The sequence below is a fragment of the Trichechus manatus genome, unplaced genomic scaffold, assembly GCF_000243295.1.
Source record: "Trichechus manatus latirostris isolate Lorelei unplaced genomic scaffold, TriManLat1.0 scaffold00132, whole genome shotgun sequence".
Taxonomy (NCBI): Eukaryota; Metazoa; Chordata; class Mammalia; order Sirenia; family Trichechidae; genus Trichechus; species Trichechus manatus.
The window spans coordinates 2,652,304-2,674,639 of record NW_004444068.1 but is presented as its reverse complement, the minus strand read 5'-3'; the positions used below and the strand labels follow the sequence as shown (position 1 = coordinate 2,674,639).

The following is a 22,336-nucleotide window of genomic DNA, read 5'->3' as shown; positions in this document are numbered from 1 at the left end:
TCAACAACAACAACAAAATAAATAATTTTTTCAAGTCAAATAATGGCAATTTTGTATGGTTCATCTTAATATAAGGAAGAGAGGATAGGCTATATGAATGTACACCAGGTTATTTTGAGGTGAGAAATTTAACATTTCAGTTGAACTTACTAAACGTTTATATAGTATCTACTACATATAAACATTTAATAAATGGCACTACAAGGTGCCAGATGACCAGATAAAGCCCTGGTCACTTATGAAAGGCAAGGTTAATCTATGAAAAATTATGGTGACACATGGTGACGGGAAAAATTTAGAACAGCTGATATGTGGAGTACACCAGGGAATCAACAGTAGCTGAATGGCATGATTGTCAAATAATGGTGAGGGCCATCTTGCTGTAAACAAACTTCTGAAGTGCAGAAGTTGTACAAAATATGCTGTGTTCTCTTTTTTCAGTTCAGGAAAGTAATGGCCTAAAATATTAATTCTAAAACCAAATTTGAACAGGGAAGTCTTGGTGAAACTCATTTCAATTCAGTTTACCACCACATTTATAAGAATTTGTAGAGGCAGAGAATTTTAGGAGCCTCATATCCATAATGGAATTCTGGCTGTTCGAGCTAAAATATTTTCTGAATAACTTTAATTTAGATGCATAACTGTGTCACAAGTATTTCATAATGATCATATCCCAAGATATTCCTTTTTTTCCAGATTTCCTTATATCCTGGACTTCTCTTCCTCTTTACATCCATTGCCTATTTTCAATATGGGGATATTAAAATTTTAAGGAACGTCAACCAAAAACTAAACTGAAGCTTTTCAGCATCTAAATTTTCCTGGGCATGTCTTTTCATGGAAGATACTGTTTACTTGAATCCCCCAAAGAAAGATGTTCTATCGTGATAGGGGAGTTGGTTACACAGGTGTATGCATTGATGAAAACTCATCAGACTATACATTTAACATCTGTTCATTTCATTGTATGTAAATTATACCTCAATTATTTTTAACAAGGAAGGAGCAGGGACTTATAAGGGAACACTGTTTAGTCAATTTTATTTACGTGTACTTTTTTCAGGTAGACAGGCCTGAAAAACACTGTGGATAACAGGCGCAAATAGTTACCCTCTTAAAAGATCCTACATGAACTGGGTGACGTCTCATTTCCTAAGCTGAATTTAGGTCTTTGTTTCCATAGTGAAGAGTTGATTGCAGAAGCCATATAAGTTATTGAATATGCTTAGAGGAGGGTTGAGCACAGAAAATTTGGAAACTGCCATTTTAAGTTAGAAGGTAGAAAAAAGTAGATGCCGTTGCCATTCCAAAAGTGAATATAATTTGTCAGGCAATCCAACCCGCCATACTACCATACTGTACAAAACAGCATACATGTAATAGTTGATTAAATTATGCCTTTTAAAGTAACATATCATTAAATGTGACTATTTTGGGAGAGATTGTTGATTATATGTGGCTTCTTTTAGTCTTAATTTTGTAGTCCAGTGAGCTGTGCCCAATGTTAGCTAGATTTTTAACTACATTTGTGGTTTAATTTAACATTTTTGAGTAACAGTTTTTGAGCACTGTAACCTATTCACTTTATTCTACTTTTTATACGAATTAATTTGTTGAAAGCTTCTCAGGAATTTTGTGTCTTTTTTACATTCTCTAGGATGCACAGACAGTTAGGACATTAACTCTCATCTCAAAAACCATTCAAACTTTGGGAAGCTGGGGTAGTCTGTCCAAAAGCAAGGTAAGTCTTTACATTTTTTTTTTTCCACAGTTCTAAATTTTGTAATAGCCTGTGATCCCTTCTCCCTCACTCACCCCTTGCAAAGTAAAATCAGAACAAAACCAAAAGAGAAATAAACAAATGCAATAGCTGTGTTTTAGGTAGATATGGCATCTTAGTCACCTGTTAAAAAAGACTGTTCAGTTAAACTGGTATCACATCTAAGGGGAAGAGAGTCTCATAAGATCAAGGGTGGTCTGTTTATCTGTTTATGTATGCCGTAATCACCTGGCAGCTGTTAAAGAACTCAGCTCCAAACACCATAACTCTCTAGAAATAAATTATTGAGTCCTCTTAAGACTCAGTCCTCAGTTTGAAAATACAGTCCATTATATTTTTATTTTTCTACTTAACATATATTAATCCTGTGTTTTTTTCTTAGTCAAGTTTCAAAGAGACATTCATGTGTGAATTTTTCAAAATGTTTCAAGAAGAAAGATATATTAGAGCCGTTAAAAAGGTATGATCTTTTTACTTTGAAAATATTAAACATTTCTTGTCATAAAGCATTTGGGGAAGTAAATACTCTGTCTTGAACACCCAGAATGCAAAAAACATACTTTTCATTGAATTATTTCTTTCCAACTTCTTCACATTTTATGTTATTCCTAGAAGTCAGTCCCCAGCTTAAAAAAATAACAGTGTTTAAACTGTCCATCAGATATTAAAAAAGGCTATCTTTTTCTTCCTTTCTCTTCCCGTACAAAGCTGCGGGTTTTCAGCTGTAAAAATACCAAATGAGTTTTAATCACAGCTACTATTGCCAGTATCTTAGTGTCACAAATTACAGATGTCTAGGGCAGGGTTTCTCAACGGTGCCATTAATTGCCATTTGGGGTCAGATAATGCTTGATTGTGAGGGGCTGTTGGATGTTTTGCAGCATCCCTGACCTCTAGCCATTAGATGTTAGTAGCATGCCCCCACTTGTGACAACCAAAATTGTCTGCAGACATTACCAAATTTTTCCTGAGGGGCAAAATTGCCTCCAGTTAAAACCACTGGTCTAGGGCTAAAGTAGTACTTGAAAGATTCTTACAGGGACTCATTAAATGAAAATAATAATTAAAAAAATTAAAGCCAGCTTTTTTTAAAATCTAGAATAGTGCAAGTTCAACCAAAAATTTTTTGGAGCAACCATTGAAGGCTTTTGAGGAGAAAATCTTTCAAAAGAATAGGCAAAGAAAAAGCTGGCCTTTTATTTTTAATACATTGTTGAAACATTTGTGGGACAGTGTAGGCAGACTTCTGTTGGCAAGACTATGATGTACTGTCTTTTGTTTTGGGGTTGTTTTTTCCATGTTTATGACCTGGGCTGTGGTAGCATCTGATTTTTCTTTCTGATATTATCAGAATGTGTAGAGTTGATAATGTCAGTGGAAAAAGGATTGAAGAGTGCCAGGAATTTAGTCTATTCCTGCTCTGCCCTGAGTCACCCACTCACATTCTCATGGACTGTCACTGTTTGTCTCCAGTTTGATTCTAGGCCCCAAGACTGACATAGGATATTTTGCCCTGATCTACTAGTTTTCTTTATTCTTCACTAGTTAAGTCTGGGTATGTACAGTGCTGGAAATCGCTGACGCTCATGAAGCCCAATTTCTGGTTTCACATTAGCACTCTCACTGGTGGCATTGACCACTGCTGCAGAAGAAGGTATAATTCGGATTCCTATTCTGTTCCCAGAGCTTAGGAAGGGTAACCTAGATTGTTCCGTAAACAGTGTGACCATAGAATTGTGTGTCGAAACCAGGACACTTTGAGAGTAAAACGGGTACAGTTAATGATTATGCTGGGACAACGGGTATGTAGACCAGGACGGTCCTGAGCAAACTGGGGTGCATGGTTCGTTATAAATATCATAAACCAGTAATATATTTAATAATAATAATTAATAAATAGTTGTGGAATAAATAGATCCATGACATCAGGCAAATACTAGGAAATGAAATATTCAGATAGCTCTTACACTCCATTAGTGGATGGCCATTGCTAGAGATAGATACTCCAAATATTCTTGAGCCACCACATTCCCTTCTTTTTCTACATAATATGTATTCTTCATAGAAAGTTTATAAATAGTGACTGAATTCCCAGGTTATCTCAGAGAGCCCAGTTACACTTCAGTCATAACTGAAATACCATTTCTCAGGGCTAGAATAAGTATATATTCTCTCCCTCCATTGCTGTCGAGTTGATTCTGACTCATAGTGACCCTATAGGACAGAGTAGAGCTGCCCCATAGAGTTTCCAGGGAGCAGCTGGTGGATTCAAACTGCCGGCCTTTTGGTTAGCAGCTGGACTCTTAACCACTAAGTATATGTTGAGGGGGTCAGAGAGTAAATACTTTAGGCTTTGCTGGCCACATAAGTGCCACATATTCTTCTTTGTTTTGGTTTTGATTTTTCTTTTTACAACCTATATCTAAAAATCTTTGGGATCACAAGTGTTTCAGAATTTAGTTTTTCAGAGTTTAGAAAGGTAGTCAGTGTTTACCATATACTATATAACACTTCCGGTGGGGTCTGGGTTAGCACCCCATAATCAAACACGTTAATGTTTATGTAGCACAATTTATGAATATTCACATTAAGTAGGATAAATACAGACTATAAGTAGCTTTACACCAGTTCAGGTTAAATTGTACCCCCAGATGAGTTTACTGCAAACCAAAAATGCAATAAAACAAAAAAACCCTTTGTATTCAGAGCCTTACTGGATTTCAGAGTAGCAGTTAAGATATTGTGGACTTGAATTATTTCTACAGAGAAATATATGCAGGAACTTAAGCAACTTGAGAATAAACTTTTTAGCATAGCTGACATTTGTAAATTAGGGACTTCCTCTGCAATTAAATATATATTTTATTTTATAAATTGTTGTTATATGTGTTCCTTAATAATGAAGAACTTCATAATATAATCTGACATTTAAGATAAACTGAATTTTTTATGATGTAACTTACGGCACAGTATAATTTTTGCCCATTTCCCCATTTAGTTCCTGGATGAAATTTCCTCTACTGAAACTAAAGAGTCCAGTGGTACGAGTGAGCCTGTGCACCTGAAAGAAGGGTAATTTAATGAATTTAGACGTTAAAGTCATGCTTCAGTAGAGACATTAAATAAGTACAAAGAACATGGGTCTAGGAATGAGGAAATCTGGGGTTTTGTTCTCTGCGCATACTGCCTAAGTAACGTCAGTCAGGTTGCATCACCCTTGCTGTGCTCTAAGTGCTATCTGTAAGATAAACTTCATGTCAGTTGGGCATGACTCCCTCGTCACAGAGTTGCAGAGCTGTTTTGAAAATGCGTTGAAATTATGGGTTATTAAAGTACATTGAAAAAGTAACAGCACTATTCCGTCTTAGAGTGTTTTTATTGGAAGAGGGAAAATCACTCATTTGGCCGTTTGTTTTTTATAGCATATATACTAAATTAATTAAAAAGTTTGTTAGTCTGGCCAAAATAAATGCAAGAGTTGTCGGTGGCAAAGATATAATTCTTGGTTTGAATGTTTAGTCTTTGTAGCTAAATGTTTGCATCTGTTGTTTTGGCAGTGAGATGTATAAAAGAGCTCAGGGAAGAACTCGGATTGGAAAAAAGAATTTCAAGAAACGGTGGTTCTGCTTAACAAGCAGAGAGCTCACCTACCACAGACAGCCAGGTAGTTGTGTTTATGCTTTATTGAGGGGCCTTTTCCTGGTTTTAGGTGACGATCTCTTTTTTGCTTCTTAATGTGACCCTAGTGAATCTTTTCACTAATATTATAGTTTATAGTTTCTCAAAGTGGTGCACACACACTAAGAATGTAATAAATTTTTGACAAGTGACACCATGTAAATTACATTTTTCTCACATATTAAATTTTTTGTGTTGCCAATACTGGCATTCCTACAGCATTCTCTGTTTTCTAAAAAACCCCTGTCAAATCCCTGCTATTATAATCAATATGTAAGGAGCAACAGTTAGACCCCTTAGAACTTAGAAGTTTCTTTAACTCTCAGAGCCAATTTAGTAAGAATCAATACCTAATAAATGAGAATATTTCAGTGATTTGCTGGAAAATATCAGCCCAAAATTCCCAGTCATACCATAGACTGTGATCTCTGTGCAGTTACCAGATTTCCCTAGTCTATTGGCCAAGCTATACAAACTAACTTTTTTATAATTTTTCTTTAGAATGGCTTAGCCATAATGACTACATATAGCCAAATATATTAGTATGACAAAAGAAACAAAATGCATTGTTTTTAAGCACTCAGATGATTTGTTATGACAGATAAATGTTCAAATGACTAAAAATCAACAGCTCTTTTACTTGCCCTTCCCAAATGCATATTTTTAGAAGTTATAACTTATGTTGATAAGTATGTAAGTGCTTTCACCTGTGTCTAACGGCATTTTAAAAGTAGCTATCATAATATGGTAATTATGCTTACATTAACAGTACATTTAAGCCAAATTTAAGATAAGTTAGTCATTTTCCATGAATAGAGGAGTCATTTTTTCTCATTAAAAGCATTTTCCAATCTAACCCAATATTTTTTTATTTTTTAATATTTTATTGTACTTCAGGTGAAGGCTGACAGAACAAATAGTTTCTCATTTAACAGTTACTACAAATGTTGCCCTATGACAATGGTTAACAATCTCACAACACATCAACAATATCCTTACTCAGCCTTGGGTTCCCTATCACCAGCTTCCTCGTCCCCTTCTGCCTTCTGGCCCTTGTCACTGGACTCCTGTACCTCATTAGTCTCATTTGGTTTTATGGGGCTGTCCACTCCCAGGCTGAACAGTGAACCTCGGAGGTAACTTCACCACTGAGCTAAAAGGGTGTCTGGGGGCCGTACTCTCTGGGTTTCTCCAGTCTCCTTTAGGCCAGTAAATCTGGTCTTTTTATTGTGAGTCTAACCCAATATTCTAAAATCTTTTTTGGTTCATAGTCTCCTTTAAGAATCGAGCAATAGCTATGGACCTTTTCCCTCAGAAAAATGTACAAACAGAGACACAGAATTTTGACTTTAATTTTATGGAGTTTATAGACCCTAAGTTCATCTATAGTTCTCAAGATAAAGACCTCTGTTCTTTACAGTGATCCTAAGGGAATAAAATTCTGTAGAATGATTACACTACTCTAGGTGCAAATGGTTAATGTGCTCAGCTGCTAATCCTAAGACTGGCATTTCAAGTCCATGCAGAGGTGTCTTGGAAGAAAGGCCTGGCTGTCTACTCCAAAAAAAATCGCATTAAAAACCCTATGGAGTACAGTTCTACTCTGACACGCATGGGATTGCCATTAGTCAGAAATGATTCGACAACCACTGGTTTGGTTTAGGTATAAAATAGACACATTATTTTCAGGCCTTCAGAAATTTAACATGTTGTAATGGCATTGAAAGAATGAGTTCTGTTAGATGAGTTTCATGATTATTTGCTAGAGCATACAGTTTTAAGAATACATACTTTTTGTTTTAACCATTTTGATGGATTTTTCTAAAATGTATTACATGCTTTCCTGCCTTCTAAAAAAGAGTTCATTGAACGTAAGTTAACATTTTCTAGATGACTTGGGGCTCTCATTAATGATATTAATTATTATGTGGTACTCTGATTTAATGATGTCTTCAGGGTTGCTTACGGGTATGTGCAGCTGTTTCCTCTCCAGCTAAATGCCTTGGACTGCTGTGCTTTTTGTGTTTCTGTGTTTGCTGTATACAGTTTTTCTCTATCCCCTTTAAGTTTTACAAGTTTTTCTCTTTCCCCTTTATGGTCAGGCTGTCACCTTAAATTTCTTGTGCTGTCAGTAAACCATAATGTGACATCTCACGCCCATCCCCTACACCCATCTCCATTTTTTACTGTTAATGTACTGTGAGTGAGGATGCAGGCACTGTGTTTGTTAAAATTATGCGTAAGATTTAACAGGCTTTGAGTGAAGACTTCAGGACATCCCCCTGTGACTAGAATACATAGGCTTTGCGTTGTCTCTTTGGTCGTTCAGTGAGTGTTTTCCTTAGTTCCTGTTTCCTTGCTGTATTCTGGGCACCCATACTGCTAGTTAAATAGTCTCTTGCCATACACATTACTGTGTCATTTTGGTGTCTGTAACAGAGTGCTTCTCAAATTTTCTTCTATCTCTGAGACTTTTACACTATTCTTCTGCTGGACACTAGTACTCTGAGTCAAGTGTTCCTGCCACATAGATTCAGATAATGCAGTCTTTTCCCAATTTACGGGGAAAGGAAATCGAATTTTTCTCAAACTCCTAAATTTTTGATGCTTGATTAGCCAAGTTCTAACAAGTAATAGTAAGCACTGATTTTCAACACAACTGAATTAAAATGTGGCAAATAACTATTGTAGAGCACTCAGTCATTTGTCAATCATGATTACTTTGACAGTTTTTTATGGACCTGTGTGCTTGTGATTATGATTTTACATTGCTATATTGTAATGTCATCTTTCATAACTAAAAGTTTTCCTAGTTGTATGCTGGAATCCAGCAAGTTACTGATATTCCGGCCTCTTCTTGCCTCATCCAGTCTTGTCTTTTGCATTCTCCACCTAGCTCTTTACAGTTCTTTAACATGTGCACGTTTACATTCATGCTTTGGCATGGGCTCTACCTAGAACTCTCTTCTCCTTCTTCACCTGTGTTCTGTGTTGTCGTTTAAGCCTCATATCAGATTATCTACTCTTTATGCAAGCCGTTCGTAAGCCTCCAGTCACCCCAGTTTGTCTATTCCCTCACTACTGTGATTCTTTATATAGCACCTTAGAGATAACATCCGTCATACTTGCTGGTCATTACTTTTGTCTGTTTCTTCCCCTAGCCTTTAGATCCCCAATTGTAGAGATCATATTTTCACTTATTAGCATAAAGGCTTTTAGTAAATATTTTTAATGACTGATGTTCTTCAAAGAACACCATGTTTTCTAGCTGTGCTGTCATCTGAGTTACTTTTAAGAACCACTGCTCTAGGTTTCTAAATTTTCACCAAGCGTACTAATATTGGTTTGTTAACTAATTCATTTTGTGTTTTCTACTACTGGGTCTTTCTGTTTATCTTTTTCTTTTTTCCCTTTCTGACTTTATAGGAATAAGCTTTGTCCTTTTTTTTTTTTTTTAACCTAAGTAAGGGAATTTGGATGTCTTGTTTCTGCTCTTAAATTGTTAACACACAAATTTAAAGTGACATGTTTATCCTAATGCCTACAGTTAATTAAAATCTCTGTTGAAGCTAGAAAATAACATTAACGTGCTTTCATTTTCCTCTTTTCCCAGCATCTCTCTAATAAAATCATCTGGGATTTTAATTCTAGGTTGTTTTGTTCCCTTTCCTTTTTTATATTATGCTTTAATGATTTTCTATCCTTGCCTATCAATTTTTCTGGTTTCTTTGCCCAACACTATTTCCTATATAACATACCTGTGTTTTTCCTGATTCATTACTTATTTGCAAGAGTACATCCTCAGAGAATTCTTTCAGATAAGCTTTGTGATAAATTTTCTGAGTCCTTACATGTAAAAAAAGAGTCTTTATTTTACCTTTACTCTTTTTTTAAAATTGTGATAAATATATATGTACCAAATCATTTGCCATTTCAGCATTCTCCACGTGTACAATTCAGTGACATTAATTATTATTTTATTCTTAACTCTTGAATGATAGCTAGACAGGGTATAAAAGTAAAGTTTTAGTATCATTTTACCTCATACCTTTGAGGATACTCCATTTTGACTAGCTGTCATTGTTGCTGCAGAGAATTTTCATGTCAGTCTGATTCTTACTCTTTTTGTTTTTTTTTTTCTCTAAAAACTTTTAGAACTCTTTCTTTAGGCTTCAGGTTCTGATGTTTTACTACCTAGCGTCTAGATACTTGTTTTTTGTTTTTGCTTTCATCCATCCTGCTCAGCACTTGGGGGATTCTTTCAATCTGAGTATTTCTATCTTTGGCACATTTTCATCTGTGGTTTTCCCCCTGAGCAGTCTTTCCATCCTGTTTCTAGAATTCTTATTACTCAGATATCGATACTTCTAGATCTGTCCTCTACTTCTTTATTTTCTGTTTCTTTGTTCTTTTGCAATGTATTTTTGGAGAATCCTCTATTAAAGTCTTCATTTTACTAATTTACTTTGAGTCATTTCATTAAACATGATTAACTGTGAAATTAACTCCAGCGACATCATGAAGGTATATGTGCCTGGGAGCATTGTAATATCTTTGTGCCCTCTCTGCCTATGCCATACTATAATTTGTCCAGAAATGAATAACTGTAGCAATTTGAGTGTATTTGCATGTTTTGTGTATTCAACAAATCTAAGCATAGAAACTCATTGGAAAATTTAAAAATTCTCGAACTTGAATCTTTGTGCTACCCCCATGTAGATCAGAACCCAAAGAAATAAGTCTCTTCTGCTTCCGTCAGTTTGTTACACCCGATTCCTCAGAGGTTGTTCTCCTTGTAGCATTTGTGTCTCTTTTTCAGAGTGCTGGTTTTCCTCATCTGTTCGGTGATTTTTTTTTTTTTTCATAATTTGCTCACCTTTGTTCTAGTATCCCCATTCACCTGCTCGTTGAGTGTTCAGTAACTTGCCTCAGACGACTATGAGGGAAGGACAGGACAACCTGCAGAGGGACAGGGCTGCTGGTGCTTGTCTTCTGGGTGTGGGTGCTCTCCTTCCCTCCTGAGGTTCAGCAGCTCCCGTGACGTGCACTGCTCTGCAGCCCAGCACATATCTTGACTGCTTCAGCCTCTGTTGCCTGCTGCTTAGCACAAGCCAGGGAATGGGGAGGGGCTGAGTGGCCCAGCTGTTCCAGATGCAGCTCATTGGTTAGCCCCCCTGGTGTGTGTCTCCAGCTGTTTATGTCCACTGACCATGGCTTGAAGCTCTCTTCTGACCACTCCTACTTTTGTAGAAGTCTTCTCCTACATGTGGCCCAGGCTTCGGCTTCCTTTAGTTCACTCCTACCCCTAGTCATTTGATCTTGTCTGCTTCCCAGAATTCCTGAAATTTTCTAGACTTCTGATGGTCTTTTCTTGTTTTCCCATGCATTTGTGATTCATATTTGTTGAATTTAAATGTTGCTGTCTCAGGAGAGTTTCCCTAACCACCCAGCTTGAAGTCAGCTTCCCGGTTACTTTCTATCTCCTCTCTCCAGTGTATTTTCATTGCAGCATTCGTCTCTACTTGATATTTATCTTTTGTTGGAATTTCCAGACCCGAATTAGGAGCCTTATATGTTCTATTTACTGCTGTATCCCAAATGGTTAGAACAGCACTTGGTAGATAGTAGACATTCGGTATATGCTGGTTGAATTATGTGACTTTATCTTTTTAAAACAACAACATTTGATATCATGTCTGACTTGAATCTCACGAATTTTCGATTTCATACCAGGAACCAGGCTTAGCAAATATTCTATGTTAACCTCTCTGTTCAAGACAAAATTTTTATTAACCAAATAGGTTGCCTTTGGAGCCTCCCCCTCCCCCGCCCCGCCAAAAAAAGCTATACATTAATCCATGTACTAATATAAAATGTAAATGTCCTAACCCCCAGTACGTCAATCCACGTGTTATTAAAGCAGAACTTTGGGGGAGTGGGGGGGCCTTTGATTTTTCTAAGAACAACATTACAAAATGACCAGAAGAGGCCAGACATATATTTGCCTATACTTTCTGTAACTGTGTGGGATACAGTCTATTCTCAGGTAAATCTTAAGTTGAAATACATCATATTCGTATGCTACATTATTACAGAGCTCATGTAGAGCAAACTCAAATTGCCTTACATAGATTCCAACCTCTTAAATTAGGTCAAGGCTTTATTCTGGTGAATAAGATTTTCACTTTTGTTCCTGCATCTCTTAGAGTAAATTTTGTAACTCTAGTCAGCTGACCAGCTGATACATGATAGTGATAAACAGTTTTTCAGTTTAAAACATTGTTTTAAGGGCCAATCCCTTAATTAAACATTAAGTTGGAAAATCAGAAAAATCCACCTAGGTGTAGTCAGGTTTGCTGCTCATGTAATAACTTCATGAAAGAAAGTCCCATGCCTCAGCAAGTTTTGAGTAGGCCTCTACTATTAAATATGTTATTTTTTCAGTCCCCATGTAATTAACGTTACACAATTTTCTATGGAAGTATCAAATTTATTCCCACACTTTTGCTTGGAAGTGTTTTATCTTGAAAGCAAAGAGGAAGTCACTTTATAGAAAACAATTTATTTCTACTGTGAAACAGTATTTGTACACATGCCATCTGGAAATCTACTGTAGGTTATTTAAATTCCTGCCATCAAGAGAGTGCACTTAAACCTTACAGGATTAACCTATCACCTTTATAATTCTGATGGGAATTATTTTAATTTTGTCCTACTTTTAATTATTTAGGCAAAGATGCAATTTACACAATTCCAGTAAAAAACATTCTTGCTGTGGAAAAACTAGAAGAGAGCTCTTTCAACAAGAAAAATGTAAGTTACACAAATAAGTATTTAAAGTTTTTCTAAAAAACTGCATATTATTAGCAGTGTAAAATTTTTAAAATTTTAATATTTACTGTTAATTGGTAACAGGTTATAAATTGCTGGCTAAAACTCTTGTCAGTTGATACCTTATACAGTCTGCCTAGCCTAGTTATTAAAGGTGCTTTTCTTAGTAACTCCCTATTATCAAACTTCTCAATCAGACAGTCAAGTCTCTAAGTAATATGTCCCCAACCTATCTGGCCAGCCTTATCTTCTGCTACCACTTAGTATACACTCAAGCCAAGCAAGATGATTTCCGGTTCCTGAATATTTTTCCACTGTTTAGTGCTTATTTTTCCATTACTCATACTTTTTCTTACACTCAAAATCCCTTCTCTATTCCTGTTTATCTGATAGTTCATTCCTTTGGACATGTGTCACTTTTTAAAATTATACTCTCTTGTACTGTTAAGTAAAATGTGACTCAGTATTGTCCTGAGGACTGACTTGCTTGAAAAATAACAGTTGATAAGACACTTCAGCAGCAGTTATTTAGCCAAGCCAAGTAGGTTTTTGTTATGTACTTTCTTCCTGTTTTATACTGTGTTGGCTTTTAGACTGTCACTAACTTTTTATCTTAATTGTCTGTGAAGATGTTCCAAGTAATACATACGGAGAAACCCCTCTATGTCCAGGCAAATAATTGTGTAGAAGCTAACGAGTGGATAGATGTACTCCGCAGGGTGAGCCGATGCAACCAGAACAGGCTCAGTTTTTATCATCCCTCCGTGTACCTGAATGGAAACTGGCTCTGCTGTCAGGAGGCCAGTGAAAACACTCTCGGCTGTAAGCCATCTACTGCGTAAGTGTCTTTCTGATGAAAAGGCAATGTTCTCAAAATGTGGTATATGCATACAATGGAGTATTACTCGGCCATAAAAGGGAATGAAGTACTGAGGCATGCTATTGCACAAATGAACCTTGCAAACATTATGTTAAGTGAAGGAAGCCAGACACAGGGGCCGCATAGTATATGATTACATTTATGTGAAACGTCCAAAAGAGGTGAATTCATAGAAACAGATAGCTTAGTGGTTGTCAGGGACTAGGGAGAGGAGGAATGGGAGTGACTGCTAGTGGGCATGTGTTTTCTTTTTGGAGTGATGAAAATGTTTGAAATTAATAGTAGTTGAACAAGTCTGTGTGTATATACTAAAAACCACTGAGTTACACACTTTTAAAGGGTGAATTTTATAGTATGTAAAATAAAGCTGTTATTTTAAAAAAAAAAAAAACAAAGACAATGTTTAAAAATATACAAACCTGAGCAAGATATCAGGGGAGAAAGGCTTAGCATTCTTTTTCTAATTGTATGAACAGTCATTGTAGCCCAGTAGACTTAAGTAATAATGTATTCCTTTTGATTTGAAGCTAGGTTATGAAAATAGTTTTACTTTAAAATGCTACTCCCTGTAATTACAGTTACATAATGACCAAACCTCTCTTAGCCCCATTTCATTTAACTCTCAAATGAAGCTAGATTTCTGGAGAACCTTCTGCAGAATTCTGTGATTCTGTATTTAGTATCAGTCCATCAGAAGTCTTCGACATGTTACAAAGTAAAAATTCTCCAATGTCTTTAATTTCATTTTTACTGTAGAGGTGTCCCTGCAGACATCCGAATAGATATTGATGAAGACAGAGAAACAGAAAGAATTTATTCCCTTTTTACCCTCAGTATGCTTAAGCTGCAGAAAATGGAAGGTAAATATACAATTATTCTATTTTTATATAACCATGGTCCTCCATTAGTAATACCTGAAGTATTGATTTGCCATTATCAAGTTGAAAGTTATCATGGATTTACTAAAATATTACTTATATGAAAATTGGCAAACCCCTACAGGGGGGCTTTTTTTTTCTTTTTTTTTTTTAGGCGAAGGTTTACAGAACAAATATTTTCTCATTAAACAGTCATTACACATATTGTTTTATGACATTGGTTAACAACCCCATGACATGTCAACCCTCTCCCTTCTCAACCTTTTTTTTTTTTTGGTGAAAATATACGTAGCCAAAGATACACAATTTCAGAAATTTCTACATGCACAGTTCAGTGACATCGATTACGTTCTTCTAGTTGTGCTGCTGTTCCCACTTTAGACTGAGGTTTACAAAACAAAATAGTTTCTCATTAAACGGTTAGTACACATGTTGCCCTGTAACAGTGGTTAACAACCCCACTACATGTCAACACTGTCCTTACTCAACCTTGGGTTCCCTATCACCAGCTTTCCTGTCCTACAGGGGGCATTTTTAATAAAAAGATACTCTGAAAAAAATACTGCTTTTATAAATGTGATAATCCTAATTAATAAAGTCTGTGTTTTGGTTATCTGTGTGTTGTCAAGGGAAATCTTCCCATCTTAGGACACTTGGAAGATTGTTATTTATACTATGAATTACATTTGTGGAATTTAGTTGTCTGATTGGAGATTTTGTTGCTATTTATAGAGGCTTGTGGAACTATAGCAGTCTATCAGGGACCTCAGAAAGAGCCTGATGATTACTCTAACTTTGTCATCGAGGATTCTGTAACAACCTTTAAGACAATTCAGCAAATAAAAAGCATCATAGAGAAGCTGAGTGAACCTCATGAAAAGTATAGGAAGAAAAGATCAAGTAGTGCAAAATATGGAAGCAAGTAAGTATTTCTAAGACACCATAAGCATATTTTTAAGCATAGTTTAGGGTGGCCTCTGCGGTTGTGTGCTCACGCCTGGAATGCATGCCTCTTGCTTACCTTCACCATGGAAGACCTAGCTCAGAGCCGTGCTCTCATGCTGGAGCTTCCCTGGCCACTCACACTCAAAGTGACCCCTGTCTTCTTCAGATCTGGTATCATTTCATTGTGTTGCTGCTATACTTCATTACCGCTTTTAAAGTTATATTCAGTTTTAGTTCATTCCTTGAATCCTTACGTAGCTTTTTGTTTTTACTAGTCCTCATCCTTTCTTATTACAGCGACTTATACATTGTTGCATTGTAGTTACTGTTGTTGTTAGGCACCATGGAGTCAATCCTGACTCCTACCATAGTAAGGACTAAAAAAATCAGCTGTGGAAGTGCAGGAAGTATTTTATAGTTCATTTTTTGGATCCTTCTCAGAGGTAGATGGATAGCAACAGAACAACTAACATTTACTAGGAGCTTACTGTATCACTGGGCAGTATGCATAGCCCTGGTGGTGTAGTGGTTAAGAGCTCCGGCTGTTAACCAAAAGGTCGGCAGTTCGAATCCACCAGCCACTCCTTGGGTACCCTATGGGGCAGCTCTACTCTGTCCTACAGGGTCGCTGTGACTCAGAATTGACAGCAGTGGGTTTGGTTTTTTTTTCCACATCCGTATCACTTAGATTGCTTTCAGCAGCAAGTCACGGAAAATCTCAATAGAAGTGGCTTAAACAATAGGAGCTATTTTAATCTCACAAAATACGTCCTAACTTCTAGGGTTGATATATTCAGCAGCTCAACACTGTCATTGAGGATCGTCCTTTCATTCAGCCATCCTCAACAAGATGACCTCTGTCTCCGTAGGTTGACGCTCATGGTCATAGGTGGGCTGCAGTCCTTCAGAGCCTCTCATTTTCTAGGACAGTGTCCAGAGGCAGAACAAGGCTATTTCTTCTGCCCAACACTAGAACAAAATCAGGGTTCTCTTTGCAAAGAAGTTGATAGAGAGGTAATGGTTCGTGGACTGGCAAATAACAGTGTTTGCCACAGTGTGCGTTTTCTCATTAATCCCTCACAACAGCCCAACATGTTTTTATCCCCATTTTACAGCTAGAGAAATTGAGGCTCAGGAGGGTTAAGTGCCTTGCCAGAGGTCACACAGCTGACGAGTGAAGGGGCTCTGAATCCTGCTGCAGCCGCTTTAAATGTTATTTGAAAACTGTGAATTAATAATGATATCATTGGTATATGATCAACAAAAATCAATTATACATAAACATAAATATTTATGTCCTCCCTAGATAAAAGGGCTCAGTACGTTAGAAAGGTTATTGTAAGTATCCTAGCCTGTCTTCTCTGTACTCACTCAATTATTTCTTTCAACAGTAGTAATCCAGTTTTCTTGGAGCCCCAGAAAGTTTCCATATGAGGTCCGAGCCAGTGCTTGACCACCCTTCTTAAATAGTACCCCCTTCCCCCTGTACCTGGAGGCCTGGTGGCGCAGTAGTTAAGAGCTTGGCTGCTAACCAAAAGGTCAGCAGCTTGAACCCACCAGCTGCTCCTTGGAAAGCCTGTGGGGCAGTTCTACTCTGTCTCATAGGGTTGCTATGAGTCGGAATCAACTCAACGGCAATGAGTCTTTTCCCCCTGTACACACACACATACACAAGGCTTTATTTTTCTCTATTTAAAAAAGTACTGACCTCTGATGTACTAAATACATGTTTATTTTATTTTCCCTCTACCAGAATGTAAGTTCCATGAGGGCAGGGATTTTGTCTGTTTTGCTCACTGTTGTATCCCTAGCTTTTAGAACAGTGCCAGTCATTAAATAGGTGGTCAGTAAATACTTGTTAAATTAGTGAAGCAAGACTCAGCATGAGATTATCAAGGAAAAGTATAGATTTTATATTTGTCACTTTTTAAAAATCTTATATTTTTCAACTTTTGAAAAATGATTTTCTTTTATTGTTTTCTAGGGAAAATCCAATTGTTGGGAAAGCATCGTAAGAGTTTCACCAATTGATTCAGAAGAACTGGAAAATACTATTTTTGTTGGAATTTTTTAATTCATCATATATTTTGTCCATAGTATTTAAGAAGGAACATTGGCCCTAATGTCACCTGTGTTCACATTGTATTTAATATTTAATAATTGAAATTAACTGTTTGGGAATCCTGGTATTAATGTTTTACTAGAGAATTTGAAACTCAAGATTCCCTTCATATCTTATGTGTCCAAAGCCATGTTTCTGCAGCTTCTTTTTAATAGAAAGAAAATCCCTAAAGAAGATTTTAAAGAAGCTTTGTAACAAAGGGAGAACTCCTCCATAGCAAGAAACCATCTCTTCTTGTAACACTCCATGTTCTGTGGACTTGTTTTCACTACCATTAGTGCCTGCTCTCTACTGCCAGCTTTGAGTTTTATTAGAAAACCCCAATCCAGGGTAGTTCAGAGCTTCCCATTTAGTTCACCTAGACCCTCCCCACTTTGAGAAAGAAAAGAATACATATATATGTATATATTTTTTTCCTTTGGTCCATTAATCATTACAGGTTATATTAGGGACAGTGACAGAAACTTTAGAAAACTGCCTGAGCATCCTTGAAAGTTGGTAGATCCGTTTGCCTATTTACAGATGTAAACAGGACTCAGATAGGAGGAATCAGGGAATCTGTGCTGTCGTGTACATCTTGTTTACATTTGGGATGCACGATGGCAGATGAAATAAAATGAGATCACTAAATTCTTTTTCATTGTTTTGAAGATCAGGTACTCATTTTCTTGATTTGAGAGTTCAGGTTAACATGACTTCTAAGGACATCTCTTCTGAAAAAGCAAAGAAAGTGAACAGTGAAAGACAGTGGTGGGAGAATCACCTGACTCCACCGGCCATTTTGTGTTCTCATGAGGGCCATTATCACGATGCCCTCCTCATAGTGTTAGGTTGTGACCTATCTCAAGAACAGTCACTCAGCGCACTTTAATAATCTGGACTGCCCCAGGTTATACTTTAGATACTCCGTGGTATCTAATCTTTATGATCAGTTGAATGATCAGTGTTTAAGTATAAAAATAATGCTTTCCGGAAAATGTTTATACTTCTTCATTGCTGTTTCCTTGTTGGCTGCTAGCCAAATGGAATTTGGGTAAGCAGCTATTTGAATCCTATTTTTCCCTAATAATTTACTTTTGTCCTAAAAACCCGTAACTGTAAATAAGCAGTCGAAGCAAGGTGCCATCTTGAAGTTAAAGACAGATACGCTTTGTTTCATCAGTATTAAAAACCATGGTACTTTGCTTTTGTCCTTTTTTAATTCAAAACAACATTTTCTAAATGTGGTACTTTGATTCTGGAGTATTTACACATGTTTCTGTTTAAAACTGTGACTTATTCATGTACATCTAGCTAGTAGTGCTTTTTTTGTTTCCTTGAGCATAAGCTATATTTCAAATATACTTTGGCAGTATGTTATTGGTGGATGATTATTCTTAAATTATATTGTCATTTGGTAATTATTTTTAAAGACCATTTGACATACAATCAAAATTGTTCCATAAATGATTATAACTGAGCAATGAAGTTCTCTAAATGACTTGTAAAAATCAATTGGTTAAGAATCAGTACTAGTCTGCATTATGGTTGGTTATCACTCTTGGCCAATTTTAAAGATAAGTTTGAAAGAGTCCAGATTGCATGAACTGCACTGATTTGCAAATTAATTTAAATAGTGAAAGAATTTAGCCATTTAATAAATTTCTCCATCTTGAATTTCATTCAGATTAAAATTTCCTTTTTAAGAATCTCTAAAGTGTTCTATCTGAAAAGGACATGAAGAGTATTGCCAGGTACCACTCAGTTTTTAGTAGCTTTTATTCTGCTACTTTTTAAATATTCTTCTAATATTTCTCATATATAATCCCCATTAGGATTGTTTAAGATGACAGTTTCAAAGGGACCAAGGCTGTGTATATACATAACTCTGGATTTGAAGGGAAGAGTTCAGTCATTTAGTTACTTTCTTCACATGACACTTTTAGCCAGTTTAACTGGAATTAACCAGTTCAGCACAGCCTAACAGGGAGTAATGTGAAATTAAATTATTTTTCTTTGAAAGTCTTCTGAAATGAGAGACTGTGTCAGGAGGACCCTAAGATACCCAAGGTACTTGTTTCCAGGGGCCTCATTCCTCTGCCATTATTCATGAGTACTTTTTTATTACCTGATCCTCTTTTATCTGCTTTTTTCTTATGGCAGCTCACTTCACCCTAAAAACCTGAAACCCCAGGAAGGGGAAAAGAAGATAATATGAGGAAACTCTTGCCATAAGTGCTAGTTCTGGGTCTTAGTTTAGCCATTTCCATCTGTTGAAAGTGTGGTCATCTGTTGCTGGTTTTGTTGTTATTGTTTGTTTTGTTTTTTGTTTAGCTTTGTTTTGTTTTTTAATATGATAATGGGCAGTAGCAAAGATTTATAATCCCGGGAATATAATTTATCAAATTGAACTATTTCATTTGCCAAAGAAAATGTGTTTTTAATATCATGGATAATGGTTAAGTGTCAAAACTAGGCTTGCTTTTTCACACAAAAGAAGGTGACGAATGATGTGACTTTTGTTTCTGTTTCTGAAGCCTAATCTCATTTATCGGAAAAGCTCATTCATGCCAGATTTTAAAAAACAGATTTTTTTTTTTTAAGTGAAAGCACCTTTAATTTGCTCTAACGGTACATCCTATAAAGACAGAATGCTACAGAACCTTTTAGGCGTCCTTACAGTATGTGAAAAATACAGGACTCATTCTGGAGTTAAATTGCCAGACTAGATTGATATTATCTGCTTCCATTTTGATTAACTTAGAAATGAATATGTTGCTAGTAAATATTGGTTTTTACAGTGTCTAGTTTGAATATGTAAGTTATCAAAACTTAATGTAGTGAATTTGTGTAACTGTTGTATTGTCGAGAATGTATTTTTATTTAAATTTTATTTTCTTATCAAGAGTGTTATAAAAATTAAAAACTTTTGTAACTGTCACTTGGAAATAACTGAAATAAATTACAACAACCCTGTCTATTCTTTGTGGGATCCTGCTTTCTTAACTGATTTAGGAATTTCTTCAAAAAGTTGGTTAAAATTATCATACCTTGGCTACTAGTAAGGGTATACTGGTAGTGAGAAGTCACCAGTAACAAAGAAGAATTGAAGCAATATGGAAAGGGCTAAGTGTGCTTCTCTTGCCCTTAACTATGCCAATTTTTGATGGACCATGGCCCTTCTGTGTTCAGTCATCCATTCAGCAGATTGTATTGAGGACCTATGGTGTGTAGCACAGTGCAGACTGCCTTGTCATTCCAGAGAGCCACACACGTCCCATGTTCTCCTATCTGGGTACACAATTTAGAGCTGAGGGTTTCAGCCTGTGTTTGACTTTACGAAGAATTCCATTTTCTACTCTTCTCAAAAAAAAAAAAAAAAAAAACAGCATCAGCAGAGCCTCTAGTTACTCAAGCTTTAGTCCAACATGGAAGCCACCGGAGGGTTTTGAGCAGCAAAGTCTCATGATCAGTTTAACTTTTTTAGATTGCTCTGACTGCCGTGTTGAGAACAGTCTCAGGGTGGGCATAGACGGAAGTGGGGAGACTAGGCGAGAGGCTAGTGTGCTAATCAGGTGAGAGATGGTGGTGGCTGCGTCGTGGGTGTTAGCACAGAGAGTGGTAAGAAGTGGTCAGATTCTGGTTATGTGTAGTGGCAGAACCAACAGAATTTGTTGACAGATGGGTCTTAGGCTGGGTACTCTAGAGAAGCAAAACCACTAAAGCATATAAATACATAGGGAGATTTATATCAAGAAGTGGCTCATGCAGTTGTAGACACTGCAATGTCCCAGGTCCATGGGTCAGGCTGGAGGCTTCTCCTGATTAACATAGCCGCAGGGGCTGGTGAACCCAAGATCGGCAGGTCAGAGAGCAGGGCTGTTGCTCACAGGCTGTGAAGATTAACAAATCCCAAGGTTGGTAGGCAAGACTGCAGGAAAGCTGCTAGCTCAAGTCCCAAGAACCAGAGGTCCAATGAACAGGAGCCAGCTGCAGGATCCAGAGTGAGCAAAAGCCCACGAGTCCTGCCAGAATGTCCACTTATATTCGATGCAGGCCACATGCCTAAGGAAATGCCCTTTCAACTGACTGGCTGTTCACAGCAGATCCCATCATGAAGGTGATCATGTATCAAATCTCAGCATGGAAGTGATCACATCGTATGACTGCCAAACCACGAGAATCATGGCCCAGCCAAGTTGACACACAATTTTAACCGTCACAGATGGAGTGAAGGAGAAAGCAAGGAGTCTAGGAAGATCTAGTAACCTACGCAACTGGAAGAATGGAGAGGTCGTTTACTGAGATGGGAACGTTACAGGAGGAGCAGGTTTGTATGTGTTCTAGCTATGTCCATGTTAATGATGCCTGGAGGCTGGCCCATTTAAATCACTTAGGAAGTCCCAGCACATATTTTATCTAGTCTGATAGTCATTTACCATATCTTCCTCACTAGATTGTAAATCCTGACTCACAGTGACCCATAGGATTTCCAAGGAGCGGCTGGTACATTGGAACTGCTGAACTTTTGGTTAGCAGCCAAGCTCTTAACCACTGTGCCACCAGAGCTCCGATTCCAAGTACAGGGAGAGGCTTTATTGTACCACACAGCCTTTTGCCCCTGGAAGAGGAATGCTCAATAAATATTTCATGAATGAATGACATGCCTGCAGCTAATGGTGGAGTAGCAAGGGGCTTGGTTGAAAATCTTGACCTAATTAGAAACTACCTTTAGATCATGGTCAAATAATTCCTTTGGGTTTTGGTTTCCCAATATGTGTAAAATTTAAAAGTTTATATCTTCAGGAAAAAGCTGGGCGCCTCTGCTAGACCAAGATCCCTTAAGATGCTGCCCTCAAGTTGCTCATGGTCAAGCTGGGGACTGGGAGAGAGTGATCGGAGGATTTTGAACTTGCAGAAAAACAGACAACCCCTAGGGTTTTTTTTTGCTTTTTTTTTTTGTCTCAATATTTGGCAATGTCTGGAAACATTTTTGTCACAGCTGGGGAGTTACTACTGGCATCTAGTGGGTAGAGGCCAGGGATTCTGGTAAACATCCTACAGTGCACAGGACAGCCCCCATGGCAGAGTCATTGGGCCCAAAATGTCAGTAATGCTGAGGTTGAGAAACTCTGTCTTAGGAAGGCCAGAAGCCAGTGCTAGCTACCCTTCTCTGCCTGGAATCCTAGCTGTGTTCCATAGAATGGGGAGGTGGTATAGCAGTGGTTAAGAGCACAGAC

The 22,336-nt window shown here is 37.2% G+C and overlaps 1 protein-coding gene across 4 annotated transcripts in view; it reads left to right on the top strand.

Moving 5' to 3' along the window:
- RASA2 (RAS p21 protein activator 2) overlaps window positions 1-20,490 on the top strand; it is a 122,564-nt gene extending 102,074 nt beyond the window's left edge. For 2 of the 4 annotated variants that reach the window (XM_012558040.2, XM_023739343.1), the window contains exons 16-24: window positions 1,661-1,744; window positions 2,166-2,243; window positions 4,782-4,855; window positions 5,341-5,450; window positions 12,192-12,274; window positions 12,922-13,130; window positions 13,929-14,032; window positions 14,783-14,972; window positions 16,980-20,490. In XM_012558040.2, coding sequence (XP_012413494.1) covers window positions 1,661-1,744; window positions 2,166-2,243; window positions 4,782-4,855; window positions 5,341-5,450; window positions 12,192-12,274; window positions 12,922-13,130; window positions 13,929-14,032; window positions 14,783-14,972; window positions 16,980-17,010 — 963 coding nt within the window. In that variant the 3' untranslated portion in view covers window positions 17,011-20,490. The remainder of the gene's footprint in view (window positions 1-1,660; window positions 1,745-2,165; window positions 2,244-4,781; window positions 4,856-5,340; window positions 5,451-12,191; window positions 12,275-12,921; window positions 13,131-13,928; window positions 14,033-14,782; window positions 14,973-16,979) is intronic. The other 2 variants (XM_004385080.3, XM_023739342.1) reach the window with 2 other exon arrangements.
- The last annotated feature ends 1,846 nt before the right edge of the window (window positions 20,491-22,336 follow it).